Source organism: Procambarus clarkii, chromosome 18 (genome assembly GCF_040958095.1).
Source record: "Procambarus clarkii isolate CNS0578487 chromosome 18, FALCON_Pclarkii_2.0, whole genome shotgun sequence".
NCBI lineage: Eukaryota > Metazoa > Arthropoda > Malacostraca > Decapoda > Cambaridae > Procambarus > Procambarus clarkii.
In genome coordinates, this window is record NC_091167.1 from 40,439,285 (window position 1) to 40,455,661 (window position 16,377).

Genomic DNA, 16,377 nt, shown 5'->3' on the forward strand with positions numbered 1-16,377 from the left:
TTTAAAGTGAATCAATTTGAGAGGAAAGGAAATGTTAAGGAGAACGCGCCAGTTAAGCCGTTGCGAATATATAACACTTGGAAGGGATTTGAGGACAAGCCAGGAGCTGGGATAGCTGGTAGGAATGAAAGAACAATGCCAAACCACTTGGGCCATCGGGGATCGAACGCCGACCCTGCAAGAAGCGAGACCGTCACTGTAATTTTAGAGGAAGTGAATGTTTAAATATTTATTTTAAATGTTAGGGAGAGGCACTATTCATCTATAGTTTTATTCATTTTCCTCCAGGATGATTCATGAACATCTGATGAAAACATACAGCTGAGTAATGCTGGTATGATGATGATAACATTAATCTGAAAAATAATAACAACTAAATAATAATATTAATTAGTAGTAATAATAATAATAATAAATAATAATAATAATAATAATAATAATAATAATAATTAATAATAATAATTAGTAATAATACTAATAATATTGACGATGATAATTAAGAATACTACTAACACTACTACTACTACTACTACTACTACTACTACTACTACTACTACTACTAATAATAATAATAATAATAATAATAATAATATTGCAGGAGACTATTCAAGTTGTAATGCTTGATGGTATTGTTCTGGAAATCGCAGCCTACCCAGGCACCAGCACAGCGACGGCGAGGTCGACCACATCCTCCACAGTGACGCCCAACACCTCGGCGAGGGCGGCGTCCGACTCCTGGCTGCTGCAACGGCACACGGGGCCCAGGGAGTCCTGGCAGGGCGTGAGGGTAGTGCGGCACCAGCTGCTGGAGGAGGCTGCCAGGGTGGTGCACCACCAGGAGGCTGCCAGTCCTGGCTGCTCCTACCACGACCACAATCTCATCCTCGCAGTTCCTTCGTAAGCTCCACCAGTCTCTTGCAGGCTGCATTTGCTGTTCTTAATGATCTTAAAAGTAATTGTTCTTTATTTCTTGGGGTCCGCAATGACGAACACTCCAGTCTGCCAGCTCTGTATGCTCTTCGTTTATAGGAAAAATAAATACTTTGTACAAGGTTTATATTTAAATGTTTATGCTTATGACTTTCTTCATTCAATGCTTGTTTCTCAGGCCTGATGGAGAAACAGTGGTAGGAGTGACGTCCCATGGCCGCCTGGTCCACATACATCAGTCCCACAAGTCCTACAGCATCAGGGTCTCTGGCGAGACACTGGCCAGTCCCACCTCAGCCAAAACACACACTCAAGTTATCAGGCGGCCAACTATCATCTGTCGCAAAGGCGAGTGAAGCATTTAGTCATTATTGAAGTTTGTATTGCCTTGAAGTGGAGGTCTTAGTGCTTACTGATGCTTGTAAGGCATAGTTGTGGAGGTCTTGGTGCTTACTGATGTTTTTAATAATTAGACTACATTGCAATATATATGTTATTCGAATGTATATCTTTAAATCCTTAATTGCATTGAGGTTTTAAAAACTTGTCATCTTACATGAGATACACGAATCTATTTATTTACCGCGTCTAGATTATGGTTCTGGTTGCAACCATTAAGCAGTTGTTTTAAGCCAAGGTTAGAATTTGTAATGGTCTTGTACATGGGTGAAGCACATGTACAGGACAATATGTGTAAAGGATAGATGTTCCTTAATGTAGACTTTTTTTTTATCTCAAGGGATTGGAATATGGGTTGCTCATGTTGCTCTCTGTAACTCTTTCCAATACCGCCCACAAGATGGGTATGGGGTGCATAATAAATGAATTAAACTAACTCTTGTTGCTAAGGAAAATAAGAGTTGGACAGGATTCCGATAGATGACTTTTGTTGACAAACTTGCGAACTAGACACGTACGCGTCCTGTATGTGAGATACGGATAGATCCGCGAATTATAAAGGTTAGAAGAGGGAAAGCTGGATATAAAGTAGAGCTCTGAGAGTGTACCTACGTTCTAGATGCTACTTTTTGTACTGGATATGTGTATTAAAGTTGAACTTTGTTATATATGTTATTCTCTTGGACTTTTTTTTCTGGGTAGCATCTCTACTTGCATGCGTTATTCACAAATACTGTATGTAGGTTTTTGTTTATTTTAAGTGTGAGTTTCTTTATGAAGGCAAATTATTAATAAGAGTATTAATTAAGCTGTGTAGTAAGGTCTGAGGTCATCTACGTTTAGTAAGGGAAGTAAGCCCTCGACGGCTAGTGAGTATGAAAGTTTGTGGACAATTGGTGGTCCTGATTTTGTGAATGTTTGGTCACTTTCTAATTGTCGACCATAAACTTATAGAAATGTACGAAAGTATCTCTGATGACTTTTTATAGATAATTTTTCTTTCCATGTGTTCTTTCCCGCAAAGACGTTGGTGGGAGCGCTAGTGAGAACGGGCGTCGGAACGCGGTAGCCTGCGTGAGTGAGGACGGGGCGTGGGCGGCTGCCTGGGTACTGGGCAACGACCTTTTCCTCTACAAAGCTACAGGGGCATCTTTTCCTGGGCCGCAGGAGACGCAGACGCAGCTGCGCTTTCTAGTTAGTGTCGGCACAGGCAGTCAGGTCCCATGTGGTTTCTGCTCCCTAGCGGGTCATAATATTTTGTTTCCAGACATTGTTTCCAAATTAGATTAACGTCTTCGTGTTGCAGTCATTATACGCGACTCTCAAATCAGTAGGTCAGTACTCGTAGTTAACAATGTTGTATTGTTTACAACACGCCTGCTCTGAACCCTGGCCGTCCTCTCGCGTTGTGGTGACCTCACTTCCTCACACGTGTCCAGCCTCACTCACTGGTCTTCCTCACTTGTGTCCAGCCTCACTCACTTGTCTTCCTCACTTGTGTCCAGCCTCACTTGTGTCCAGCCTCACTCACTTGTCTTCCTCACTTGTGTCCAGCCTCACTCACGGGTCTTCCTCACTTGTGTCCAGCCTCACTTGTGTCCAGCCTCACTCACTGGTCTTCCTCACTTGTGTCCAGCCTCACTCACTGGTCTTCCTCACTTGTGTCCAGCCTTACTCACTGGTCTTCCTCACATGTGTCCAGCCTTACTCACTGGTCTTCCTCACATGTGTCCAGCCTTACTCACTGGTCTTCCTTACACGTGTCCAGCCTCACTCACTGGTCTTCCTCACTTGTGTCCAGCCTCACTCACTGGTCTTCCTCACTTGTGTCCAGCCTCACTCGTGTCCAGCCTCACTCACTGGTCTTCCTTACATGTGTCCAGCCTCACTCACTGGTCTTCCTTACATGTGTCCAGCCTCACTCACTGGCCTTCCTCACTTGTGTCCAGCCTCACTCACTGGTCTTCCTTACATGTGTCCAGCCTCACTCACTGGTCTTCCTCACTTGTGTCCAGCCTCACTCACTGGTCTTCCTCACTTGTGTCCAGCCTCACTCACTGGTCTTCCTCACTTGTGTCCAGCCTCACTCACTGGTCTTCCTCACTTGTGTCCAGCCTCACCCACTGGTCTTCCTCACATGTGTCCAGCCTCACCCACTGGTCTTCCTCGCTTGTGTCCAGCCTCACTCACTGGTCTTCCTCACATGTGTCCAGCCTCACTCACTGGTCTTCCTCACATGTGTCCAGCCTCACTCACTGGTCTTCCTCACTTGTGTCCAGCCTCACTCACTAGTCTTCCTCACTTGTGTCCAGCCTCACTCACTGGTCTTCCTCACATGTGTCCAGCCTCACCCACTGGTCTTCCTCACATTTGTCCAGCCTCATCTTGTGTACTGCACTAAATATTCAGAATATTCGATTTGATTATAAATACAATCTGTTATTGTGATCACATATTCAAATCAGTGTATAATCAGTGTATAAGTCGCTTAATAATAATGACTATATTTGTGTGTGTGAAGGGCGTGCGGGGCGTGGGGGTGAGCGGCGCGGCGCCCAGTCTGGAGCAGCGGGCGCAGAAGGAGGCGGCTGACCGTCGCAGGGCCAGCATGGAACACCAGGCTACGCTCCTCCAGCAGAAGCTCTCCAAGCTCAAGTGGGATTTTAAAAAGCTGACTGTAAGGTAGTGTATAGTGTGAATAGCTGTCAAAGTGTATAAACAAGGTCGTGCAGACTTGATTTGAGACTCAGCTGTATTTTGGGGAGCCGGTCGGCTGAGCGGACAGCACACTGGACTTGTGATCCTGTGGTCCCGGGTTCGATCCCAGGCGCCGGCGAAAAACAATGGGCAGAGTTTCTTTCACCCTAAGCCCCTGTTACCTAGCAGTAAAATAGGTACCTGGGTGTTAGTCAGCTGTCACGGGCTGCTTCCTGGGGGTGGATGGAGGCCTGGTCGAGGACCGGGCCGCGGGGACACTAAAGCCCCGAAATCATCTCAAGATAACTCAAGATAACCCAACTGATCCTTACCTGGTGTGTCTATGGGTCGTGATTCTCGAGCCTCGCCTCATAGCTATCGCACTTGGCTCGTTTACTCATGCCTACATAATCGTCTTAATTATGGCAGTCAGCATAATTGTTCACCGTCATAATTGCTTCTGAAGCTGAAGCTGTGAATGAATCTGGGGTTCTATACGTCTGGCTCAGTGTCAGTCAACTTCATATGAATATTTCCTTATATTTGTCTGACTCATTTGTGCTTCCAACTGATACATGTGCCCCTTGTTTTTTGTCTTTCAACTGGAAACGATTATGTTCATCAGACTGTGTCCACTCCCCCTCACCCAGGACGTGACATTAGGTTGATATCAATATCTGAATTACTTTTCCAGAGTCGAACGTTTTAGATCACTTTGCCTTTATAGCTCATTTATCTGATCTATGGTACCTGACTTCTGGCAGATCCTTGAAGTTGCTCGTTTGCAACAGACCTGCGCAGCCAGTCCTAAATTCTAAAGGAGGAGAATTCAACATATTAAATTTTAATAATAAACATAAAAACATAATGACTGGGATGCTGTGTATGGAGTCAGCCTCCATCACATCACTTCCTAATGCATTCCATTTGTCAACTACTCTGACACTGAAAAAATTCTTTCTAACGTCTCTATGGCTCTTTTCGGCACTCAATTTCCACCTGTGTCCCCTAGTGTGTGTGCCCCTTGTGTTTAAAAGTCTGTCTTTATCTACCCTATCAATTCCTCTGAGAATCTTGTATGTGGTGATCATGTCCCCTCTAACTTTTCTGTCTCCCAGTGACGTGAGGTTTAATTCCCGTAGTCTCTCCTCGTAGCTCATACCCCTCAGTTCGGGTACTAGTCTGGTGGCAAACCTTTGAACCGTTTCCAGTTTGGTCTTATGCGTGACCCATGTCTGCTATTTTTAAACAATGCTGTTTGTCGACCAAATTGTATTTTTGCTATTTTTCTGCCATGTTCCCCCATTTTATATTTTTATATTTTCTCAACACATTTTATACTTTAATCTCAATTAGCATTAAGTTTTTGTCTTTAGTGTTTTTCCTGCCCGAAACGCTTTGCGTAATAGTGGCTTTAGGCATTGTATATACTAGCTCTTTCTATAAATCCATCAATATTTGTATCACACCTTGTATGTATGTACTTTACCTGAATAAACATTTGAATTTTGAAACATTTGAGATATAGACTCCATACTGGAGCCGCATACTCCAGGATTGGTCTGACATATGTGGTATATAATGTTCTGAAAGATACCTTACACAAGTTTCTAAAGGCCGTTCTTATGTTAGCCAACCTGGCATATGCCGCTGATGTTATCCTCTTGATATGAGCTTCAGGGGACAGGTCTGGCGTGATATCAACCCCTAGGTCTTTCTCTCTCTCTGACTCTTGAAGTATTTTATCTCCCAAATGATACCTTGTATCTGGTCGCCTGCTCCCTACTCCTATCTTCATTACATTACATTTGCTTGAATTAAACTCTAACAACCATTTATTCGACCATTCCTGCACCTTTTATTAATTATTATTCTTTCTCACAGAGCTGATGAAACTGAGGAAGGCCGAACATTGTTGGAGGAGCTGCCCTTGCACTCCACCATAACGTCCACTCTCCACCAGCTCACCAACAACAACATGAATAAGGTAGATGTCTTCCCCATCACCTGCACCTTCCCCCATCATCACTACCCACCACCATCACATCTCTCTATAACGCCAACCCCCCACCCTCAGCACTCACCCCCCACCTTCCACCACCACCCTCAACACTCACCCCCACCTTCCACCACCACCTTCAACACTCACCCCCACCTTCCACCACCACCCTCAACACTCACCCCCACCTTCCTCCACCACCCTAACCACTCACCCCCACCTTCCTCCACCACCCTCAACACTCACCCCCACCTTCCTCCATCACCCTCAACACTCACCCCCCCCCCCCAACCATCCTCACCACTCAACATTTTCGACACTTTTGTTGTGTTGTGTTGAGAATGTTGTGTTGTTCATGCTTGCTGTATTCTGATGTTGTAATATGTTTTGCTTGTTCTTCCACTTCCCAACTATGTATCCTACCCTTGTTTTTTGCGCCTTTCTGTATTTTGTTTAAATTGTGTTGGGCTATTCCGTTGTGGGGCTTTGGCGCCCTTTTTTATTGTATTTCTCATCTGTTTTATTAATAAAAAGGAAAAAATAACCTCTCTCCTCCAAATTTCCTGTTATTTTTATTAATAACTGTGAGAATGTTAAACAAAAGGTTACTTTTGCCATGATTGTTGATGTGTGATTCTACTTTAGTAGTAGCTGGAGAATGTTTAATATTACGCTTCACAAAATAAAGAGCTTGTATATGTGCTATTCGTTGTAAGTTATAGTTGCAAAGCATTTTCTTTCAAGTCTTGGTTGTCTGTGTGACAGGTGGTGGCTGCCAGCAACAGCGAGTTGGAACGTCTGGAAGTGCTGTTGGAGAAGCTAAGGACGCTCTACTCCTGGAACCCTCTTGTCTCAGTCCCTCCAGTCCACTTCCTTGGGTCAGTCTCGCGCACACACACACTCTCAACACCCACTGGCTCAGAGTGGCTGTTGACTCTAACTTCCATATTCCACCCCATTCTTTCTTCGTTATATTGTACAGTTTTCCTTAAGGTGTCATTTTCTTGCCCTATGCCGTCATTATCGCAGTTCACCCTTGGACTCTGGGTAATTTTACGACGACTGAGTAGCAGCGGTGTGTACATGAGCACTACTAGCAAGTGTTCGGTAGCTTGTGATGTGGCGCCCCTGTACCCGCGCTGCCATTGGTTGTCTAGGTATGATGGGAGACAATGTTTTCTTGTGTAGGTATATCGGTTGGTAGTCTGGGTCCAGTTCTCCCACTGATAACTAATGTGTACAGAGCGATGCTGTGGCTGTCGTAATGGTGTGCACACAAAGTTTCGTTGTATGGAATAAATAATTAATATTGAAATGATAAGACCTATAGTCGCCTGACGCAGCTGTCTGTGACTGCCTTGCACCACGTATGTCAGTTGGTCATAACATCTAATGTAATTGAAGATACCATTAATAATAGTTAACTTAGTGATATTATTTTAATAATTAATTTGACATATTAAAGCCCACATGACTAGTAACTCGCTGTCTGCGTAACTCTTAGCATCTTCCCCTTGATGTTATACAGGTGAGACTCCTTTATGGAAGTTGTGTGGAAGGTGTTGATCAAGGTACATCACCACTCCTCTATACATTTATTAATGTTCACTAATTACAAAATAATTACTGTTCATGGTAATGTTAATAAGGATCATGTGTATGTATGTGACAGTATTTGTATGTATGTGTGTATATGTATGTGTATATGTATGTATGTCTGAATGTCTGAGGTGGAAGGCTAGCTAACACTTATCGGTAGCCTCGCCTAACTTTCACCCATGAAGGATGTTGGGTAAGGAAGTACCATAGTCTAGTCGGGGTCGCCCAAGTGAAAAGCTTTACCAAATATTGGCAGTTATGGATACCCTCCAATACTATTTGTAGAGTCAATATTGAAATATTGGTTGTGTTCCCATAGAGGTTTTAGCAGTTTTAGCGCTTCGTATCACTGTAATAAATTTTCTGAGGGGAGGATAAGAGGGGAAGCATGAAAGAGGGAAGACGAAGAGGAGAAACTAAAGGCCAAGAAAAAATAAACAGTGATTTTATTTTGTTAACAGTTCGGACGAGGTGCTGAGCATTGTGGATACAACTGAGGAAGTATTCACCCTTTTAAGTCGCCTTGTACAGGTGAGTCTAGTCCAGGTGAGTCTGGCCCAGGTGTGTCTGGCCCAGGTGAGTCTGGCCCATGTGAGTGGTACAGATGAGAATGGTTCAGATGAGACTGGTTCAAGTGAGTTTGGTCCAAGTGAGTAATCTATATGAGTCTGGTTTTGGTGAGTCTAGTTAAGGTGAATATGACCCGAGATGAGAGTTTAAACAAAAATATCAGTGTATTGTAGTAACATAAGAGTTGTGGTGATCCCGGTGATGACTCTAGTGAGATAGTGGAGACCTCAGTGGTGACTGGTGTGGTCGTGATGACTTCGGTGGTGTGGTGGTGGTGATCCTTATTCAATTTCCCCCAGTCTTTGAGGATTTCAACCTTTTAGCATTAGTTTTCGAAGACAGTGAAGGGATTCTAATTCAGTTTCTGCACATTTCTCATCACTTTTCATTGTCTTGATTCTATACTTTTATTCTTGATGACAGTCCACTTCTCGTTTTGCGTTCTCCTTCGTTTCCAGATTTTGGAGTTTTACCTTTTCTTCCGTGAGAACTTACACTCGCTTCTTCACCAAACCAGATCTGCCTTTAACTCCAGGCAAAGTTTTTCGAGGTTTCCTAAACGAGACATTGACACAATAAAAGTAACACCAGGTAGCTTAGATAGCACACAGGGACCGGTAGCTGACTAGACAGTACGCTAGATGCGTGATCCTGTGGTCCTGTGTGTGGATTACCGGCGCCGGCGAGAAACAATGGGCGGAGTTTGTTTTGCCCTGATGCTCCTGTTACCTAGCAGTAAAAATATGTACCTGGGGAGGTAGTCAGCTGTCACGGGCTGCTTCCTGGTGTGTGTGTGTGTGAGTGTGGTGTGGAGGAAAAAAAGTAGTGGTAGTTAGTAACAGTTGAGAGCAGAGCTCAACCCCCGCAAGCACAACTAGGTGAATGCAACTAGATGAATACAGTCACAAACGTCTGCATTTGACGATCAGCCTCACCTCACTATGTAGGTCCGTGCAGGGATCTTGGTGAGGTTGATCCTCATGTTGTGGAGATTACAACAATTCCTCTATCATCAACAGATCAGGCAAGGACGTGACGATGCCGGGGGAACCGCTGACAATGGAGATGCTGTCCACTCCAACACGGTCTTGCAGGTGAGTCCTGCTGGAGAGCCCTACGCCAAGAGCGGCCCTCAGATCAGAGGCTAATTCGAATTTTAGTTTGAAAAATTTTGAGGTAATAAATTCCCATCTTTATTCCCACCATTGCAACGTAAGGGATGAGAGGCTTGTACCAGATAATGGAGGGTTGTGGGATCACCACATCTCTAGAAGAGATGTTTTGAACGAACACAAAGGTGAACACAAACTTCATAAACACAAAGGACCCAAAGCTTTATATTAGCCTTCAGCATGAAGAATTCCTGGAAGAATCCTAACGTTATTTTCGTTGAAACATAACTAGCACCTACAAAGGTGACAGGGAAGCCGACACATCATTGACAACGTGACTAATGGGCCTATTTGACGGACTTTGAGCTGCAAGCACCAACTGTTTAGCTGATTAGACATGGCAGTGGTCCCCTGAACCACCAAAACGTGATCACTGTGAGTGTATAAGCAATGAGAATCCACTTTAATGCTAATGCATAATTCTGGCAGATTTTTTTCCTTTATGTAATGAAACTGTGTCATAATGTGTGAGACACACATGGCTAAGGTGTGTCCATCACACAGGTGCGGGAGCTGCTGGAGTACTGGCTTAGGGTCATCCGTGCCGGCCCTGGTCCCCCTGGCGAGCCCCAGGAACCCTGCGTCAGGTGCGTCTCCAGTCTACTTCAGTACGCCACTAAATGTTATGACTCTTGATGACATAAACACTGGTATCTTGTGCATTGTTTAAGGGGAAAGCGAGAGTGTTTGTATTATTTTTTGCTTACAAATTGAGGTAGTGATGATATGTACAAAAGTAACTGGTTGTATGAATCATACTACAGGTCTGGGAGTGTGGCGGCCACTCCTGGAAAGCCCCGCGTTGGACAACCACCAGCGGACGGAGGGCAACCCGGAACAGGTCTGACACCACCTCCCGTCACTGCACACATCTCCCTTAGGTCAGCCAATTGGTTTTTTGTTTTCCTTCGTTATTATATCCACCATTAAATGGACCATTTTCTGTTGCATAATGTACACCATTATTTTATTAGAGCGGATCCAAGATTTGGTTAGGTTTGTAATTAGGAAGGTTTACTTAAAAATTATAGTTCATTAATTACATAAGTCACATTAACAGCATAGTATGTAGACATTGTCATTGTCAGAAACTTTATTCGTAGCAACTTATACAAATCATTGCAATACTAACTGGACTAAATAGGTGTATTGCAATCCAAATCACACTTAATTTGTGATGTGCTAGTGACAACCATCACACACATACTTAGTGTGTGATGGTTGAATGTGCTCATTAAACAAGCAACAAGTTAGTTTCCGGGACTTTTGATGAGTAGCGTAAATTGAGACGTAGACCGTCCGTGGCACCTGAGCAGGTGAGCCAGTTGTGGCCCCCTGCCCAGGTATCGCACCGGTTCTAGTCTCAAGGGGTGTGGGAGGCCCGTCCGCGCGGCCGTGCGTAGTCTCCCGGGACGTTCAGGTTGCCAGTGACGAAAGGGAGATGTGAGGATAGGGGGAGTATGTGTAGCAGGTGTGCAGCAGTTGTGTAGCATGTGTGTGCAGTGTGTGTATGTTTAAGTGTAAGTTGAAAGCGTATGTAACGAGAGCGTAGAGTTATACAGGTGTTAAGCATAGGCCTCTAGATCTGACCATAGGTCTTCTAGAGTTAAGCATGGTAGGGTAGGAGATCTAAGCATGGGGCACACGCCCTTCTGACTCTTAGGCTTACCGTGGGATTAAGAGGGAGTAGAGCAGCCGCACACGTAACTAAACGCGTTGTGCGCACCTAGTTGTACTTACCCTGTGCCAACAGTTGTCCACGATCCATCACTCAGCTTCGGGTGGGGTGTGACTGAAGTAAATGAATGGGAAGGAGGCGGGAGGGGGTGTGGAAGGTAGGGGCTCCTACATGAGAATGTGCGGTGTGCCCACCTAGTTGTACTCACTTACTTGCACTTGCCTAGTTGTACTCACCCAGGGGGCAGCAGCAGGTAGGGGTTTCCACTATTGAATGAATATATGTAATTTTAGATCAAATCCATGAGCTTCATCATACCCTCACCACACCCCACCACACCCCACTCCACCTCCCTCCTCACTCCATAATGCTATGAGATTAACGGATAGGCTGTTCCTTGGCCTACTTCGGGTAGGCTGCTCTACGGGAACTTTCAGTTATGTTATTCAAGGAGTTATATATCTGAATGATTTGTCTATAGAAAAACTTTACTTTTTCCACTAAAGAGAGTTAGGAGAAGTGTCTGGTAGTGTAATATATGGAAACATAGATAGATAAATATTAAGGTGAAGTTGTTATACTCACAACATCACCAGACGGTATCTTCAGGAGGAGTGCTCATCCTGCGGCAGGCCCTCCTCCAGGCAGCGAGCTCATCATTACAACCGCAACAGTCAAAGAAGCGGCCTACACTGGCCCGTTTATGGGGACGTTCCTCTCCATTACCCCGCCACATCCGCTCCCAACCCCTGCTCCATGCTCCTCCCCATCATTCACCTGCTATCTCATCCACTACCTGTCAATTTCTTAAGTCAACGCCTCCCCATAGCTTCATCTGTGTGTCTGTATTTTTCCTTGGGAAATTTAGAAACATTTCAAATATATATATATATATATATATATATATATATATATATATATATATATATATATATATATATGTCATACCTAGTAGCCAGAACGCACTTCTCAGCCTACTATGCAAGGCCCGATTTGCATAATAAGCCAAGTTTTCCTGAATTAATATATTTCCTCTAATTTTTTCTTATGAAATGATAAAGCTACACATTTCATTATGTATGAGGTCAATTTTTTTTTATTAGAGTTAAAATTAACGTAGATATATGACCAAACATAACCAACCCTACCTAACCTAACCTAACCTATCTTTATAGGTTAGGTTAGGTTAGGTTAGGTAGCCGAAAAAGTTAGGTTAGGTTAGGTTAGGTAGGTTAGGTAGTCGAAAAGCAATTAATTCATGAAAACTTGGCTTATTAGGCAAATCAGGCTTTGCATAGTAGGCTGAGAAGTGCGTTCTGGCTACTAGGTACGACATATATATATATATATATATATATATATATATATATATATATATATATATATATATATATATATATATATATATATATATATATATATATATATATATATATATATATATATATATATGTGTGTGTGTATATATATATATATATTGCTGGTGTTGACTTTTTGATGTGTAGTGCCTCGCAGATGTCGAGACGCCTACTATCGATGTATCTATCGATGATTTCTGTGTTGTTTATTAAGATTTCTCTGGTGATGGTCTGGTTGTGAGAGGAGATTATATGTTCCTTTATAGTGTCCTTTATACTATATAGTAGTATAGTATAGTGAGTTTAGATATCCTCACCCTGTGACTGGGTTTGGATATCCTCACCCTGTGACTGGGTTTGGATATCCTCACCCTGTGACTGGGTTTGGATATCCTCACCCTGTGGCTGGGTTTGGATATCCTCACCCTGTGGCTGGGTTTGGATATCCTCACCCTGTGGCTGGGTTTGGATATCCTCACCCTGTGGCTGGGTTTGGATATCCTCACCCTGTGGCTGGGTTTGGATATCCTCACCCTGTGACTGGGTTTGGATATAATCCTGGGTAAGAATATAATCTTCACCCTGCGTGACTGGGTCAGACTCCCCTCAACCCTCTCTGTTCTGTTCGTCAGCTGTGAGGGAGACACAAGTGAGGAAGGTGAAGAAGGTGACAGCCTGGCCGCCCTGCAGTCTCAGGTGAACTCGCCTCTCTCACCTGTACACCGCCTTAATTAACATACGCACGCGATGAGTCACAATAACGTGGCTGAAGTATGTTGACCAGACCACACACTAGAAGTTGAAGAGAATCGACTTGAGAATGGTCCAGGACGGACCGAAACGTCGTCGTCCCTTCAACTTCTAGTGTGTGGTCTGGTCAACAGCATACGCACCTCCTTAATTAATATTTATTATTATTATTATTATCATTTATTATTATTATTCCTGAGAGAATCCACTGGGGCTGTGAGGTAACGCGAATCGAACCCGCGACCAAGGCCTGGCCAGCCGCATACTCCACCTCCACCACTGACTTGTTAAAAAGCCATACAACCGGAGGATTTCTACTGAAATCACAGGAAGTCTGGACAGTATGGTGTTGAACTACTTTGCCGGTACCAGAGTGCTTGCGGGTCATGTGTAAAACTGGGATTGACTTCAGTAGGGGCCTCCAGACCTCTTGTGGTTTCAGTATAAATCTGGTTGTATGATTTTGACTAGGTCCCTGGTGGTACAGTGGTAGAGTATGTAGGTGGTAATGCCTTGGTGGCAGGTTTGCTGCACGTCACCTCTGAGGCCCACTGGATTTTCTCATTGATATATATCACGTTAGTGGGATTTTCTGTGTATATTATTATTATTATTATTATTATTATTATTATTATTATTATTATTATTATTATGTAATAGTTATTATAATTATCATTGTTATTACTATCATTATTATTATTGATATAATTAGCATTGCTAATATAATTATTAGCATTATTATTATTGCGCAATTAAATCTCATTAACGTAATGTATCAATGAGAAAGTCAGTTAAGAGCCAGAGGAGGATTTGAACTCCTCTGTGAATCCCATTTGAATGTGTGCTTGTGAGTTCCCTGCATTCTGGGTACTGACGAGCACTCGCCTTAAATCACAGGACCACTTTACACTGTAAGCGAATCGTGACAGGGAAAACAAATCCCTTAATCTTCTGTAACTATTGGAGCTACTAATAGATTTCCCCCACTCTGTTCTCTCATTATGATACTCGCTAATCTATCCCTATTTTACTGCAACTTACTACTTCATCCACTGCAAATTACCTCAAGCCCATCATCACCCAGCAAAAATCATTTATCAGAACAATAACAACGTCAATCTTCAGGCAACACACAGCCCCTCTGTTTAAATCCATAAACATGCTAAACCTACACCCACTCCACACATTCTCTTGTGCTCTTTTATATATAAAAAACATTGTTCTTAAATGCTAATCCTGATCTGAAACTCTTCCTTGACAGATGTAATGGAACCCATGAGCACCACACCAGAAATAAATATCTCTTTGATATCCCCGGAGTCAAACTAAATCTGTGCAAGCATTCCATGCAAATAAAGAGGCCTAGTCTAAGGAACTCACTCTCTAACAAATTAACATTTGTCCAGCTTACCTGTCCACTCCCCCTCAATATTAGTACTTAAGACATGCAACTTCACCAGTGTAATCATTGCCATCAATTTATATCGTTGTTATTATGTTGAACTCAAATTTTGCTACAGTGTACCCAATAATAATCCTACCTTATCTGTTAGATTAAGGACCTACCCGAAACGCTGTGCGTGTTAGTGGTTCTGCAAGAATGTAAGAACACCAATGATATATACTCTCACAACACCCAATGTACCTTCTTGTATGTAAATAAATAAATAAATAAATATAAGACAAGTAATGTAACGTGGTGTATCCACAAGGATACAGTATATTACAAGGAGTCCTGAAGCGTCGAGCTACTATCACTACTATCACTAGTACTCCTAATATTAGTCATTACTATTATTACTACTGATTTTATTGCTAGTACTACCTTCTACTATTGCTAATCTTACTAGTACCACTTCCAAAACTATGCTACTGCTATTGCTAATACTGGTACTACTACTACTACTACTATTCTATTATTGCTGCTTGTATTACCATTAATACTACTACCAATTACAATATTATTTGTATTATTAATACAGCTACTACTACTACTACTACTACTACTACTACTACTACTACTACTACTACTACTAACGTTAATGTTATTGTTTATGCTGCACCTGCTGGTGGTGGGGTCTGCTGCTACTGCTGCTGCTGCTGCTGCTGCTGCTGCTGCTGTTCCTGCTGCTGGTGGTGGTGGTGGTGGTGCTGCTGGTGGTGGTGGTGGTCGTCGTCGTCGTCGTCTCCAGGTGCGGGAGGTGGTGGCTCGACTGGGGTCAACAGGACGGGGCGGGGGGGTGGACACGACTTCCGAGGCCCACCTGGATATGGGTCGTGACCTCAAGTGGAGACGCTTGGCCCTCGCCCGTCTCCAGCAGTATCGCGCCACCGAACTCGCCAGGTCAGCCCAGGTGTGTGACCACATCATCACAGGTGTGTGACCAGATCAGCCCAGGTGTGTGACCAGGTCATCACAGGTGTGTGACCAGATCATCACAGGTGTGTGTGAATACCAAGGGCTATTTACCGAGAGGGATACTATGAGGAGGTGAGAAAATTCTTAACAGAAATACCATAGGAAACAGAACTCAGAGTAAAGTCTGTACAAGACATGATGGATTACGTCATACAAACCTCTCAGGAGGCGGCAAAAATGTTTATCCTGATCAAAAGGACAAAATGAAAAGCAAATTCCAGATATCCAAACCAGAAGGTTTGGCAGGGTTCGAAATTCGCAGAGGTAAAATTTTGAGGTATCTGTTGGATCTGGACATGAGAAAAGGCTGTTGAACCTCACGGAATATCTCCATGGATACTAAAAGAATGTGCAGAAGCACTTTGCTTGCCACCCTCCATGGTGTATAATAAATAATTGGAAACAGGAGACCTAAGAAATATGGAAGACAGCTAATGTAGTCCCAATATACAAAAAGTGTGACAGGCAAGAGTCATTGAATTACAGGCCTCTTGCTTGTATATACAAGTCCCTAACTTGTATACCATGCAAGGGAATGAAGAAGATCGTGAGAAAAATTAGTAGCACATTTGTAAACATGGAACTTCGTGACACCACCAGCATGGGTTCAGGGATGGCAAACCTTGCCTCACAGGTGCAATAGAAGTCTACGTGCAGGTGACAAAGATTAAGCAAGAAGGGTGGGCGGACAGCATTTTCTTGGATTGTCAGAAAGCCTTTGACATATAAGCCCCCCATAAGAGGCTAGTGCATAAGTTGGAGAAACAGGCAAGAGTAACAGGTCAGGTGCACCAGTTTATAAGAAA

The 16,377-nt window shown here is 43.3% G+C and overlaps 1 protein-coding gene across 1 annotated transcript in view; it reads left to right on the forward strand.

Moving 5' to 3' along the window:
• The window catches only part of LOC123754435 (uncharacterized), a 65,311-nt gene that overhangs the window by 29,112 nt on the left and 19,822 nt on the right, over window positions 1-16,377 (forward strand). The window contains exons 11-21 of the mRNA XM_069326838.1: window positions 599-897; window positions 1,109-1,278; window positions 2,354-2,523; window positions 3,851-4,011; window positions 5,911-6,013; window positions 6,791-6,903; window positions 8,086-8,155; window positions 9,214-9,288; window positions 9,871-9,953; window positions 10,131-10,247; window positions 13,035-13,098. Of these exons, the coding sequence (XP_069182939.1) occupies window positions 599-897; window positions 1,109-1,278; window positions 2,354-2,523; window positions 3,851-4,011; window positions 5,911-6,013; window positions 6,791-6,903; window positions 8,086-8,155; window positions 9,214-9,288; window positions 9,871-9,953; window positions 10,131-10,247; window positions 13,035-13,098 (1,425 nt within the window). The remainder of the gene's footprint in view (window positions 1-598; window positions 898-1,108; window positions 1,279-2,353; window positions 2,524-3,850; window positions 4,012-5,910; window positions 6,014-6,790; window positions 6,904-8,085; window positions 8,156-9,213; window positions 9,289-9,870; window positions 9,954-10,130; window positions 10,248-13,034; window positions 13,099-16,377) is intronic.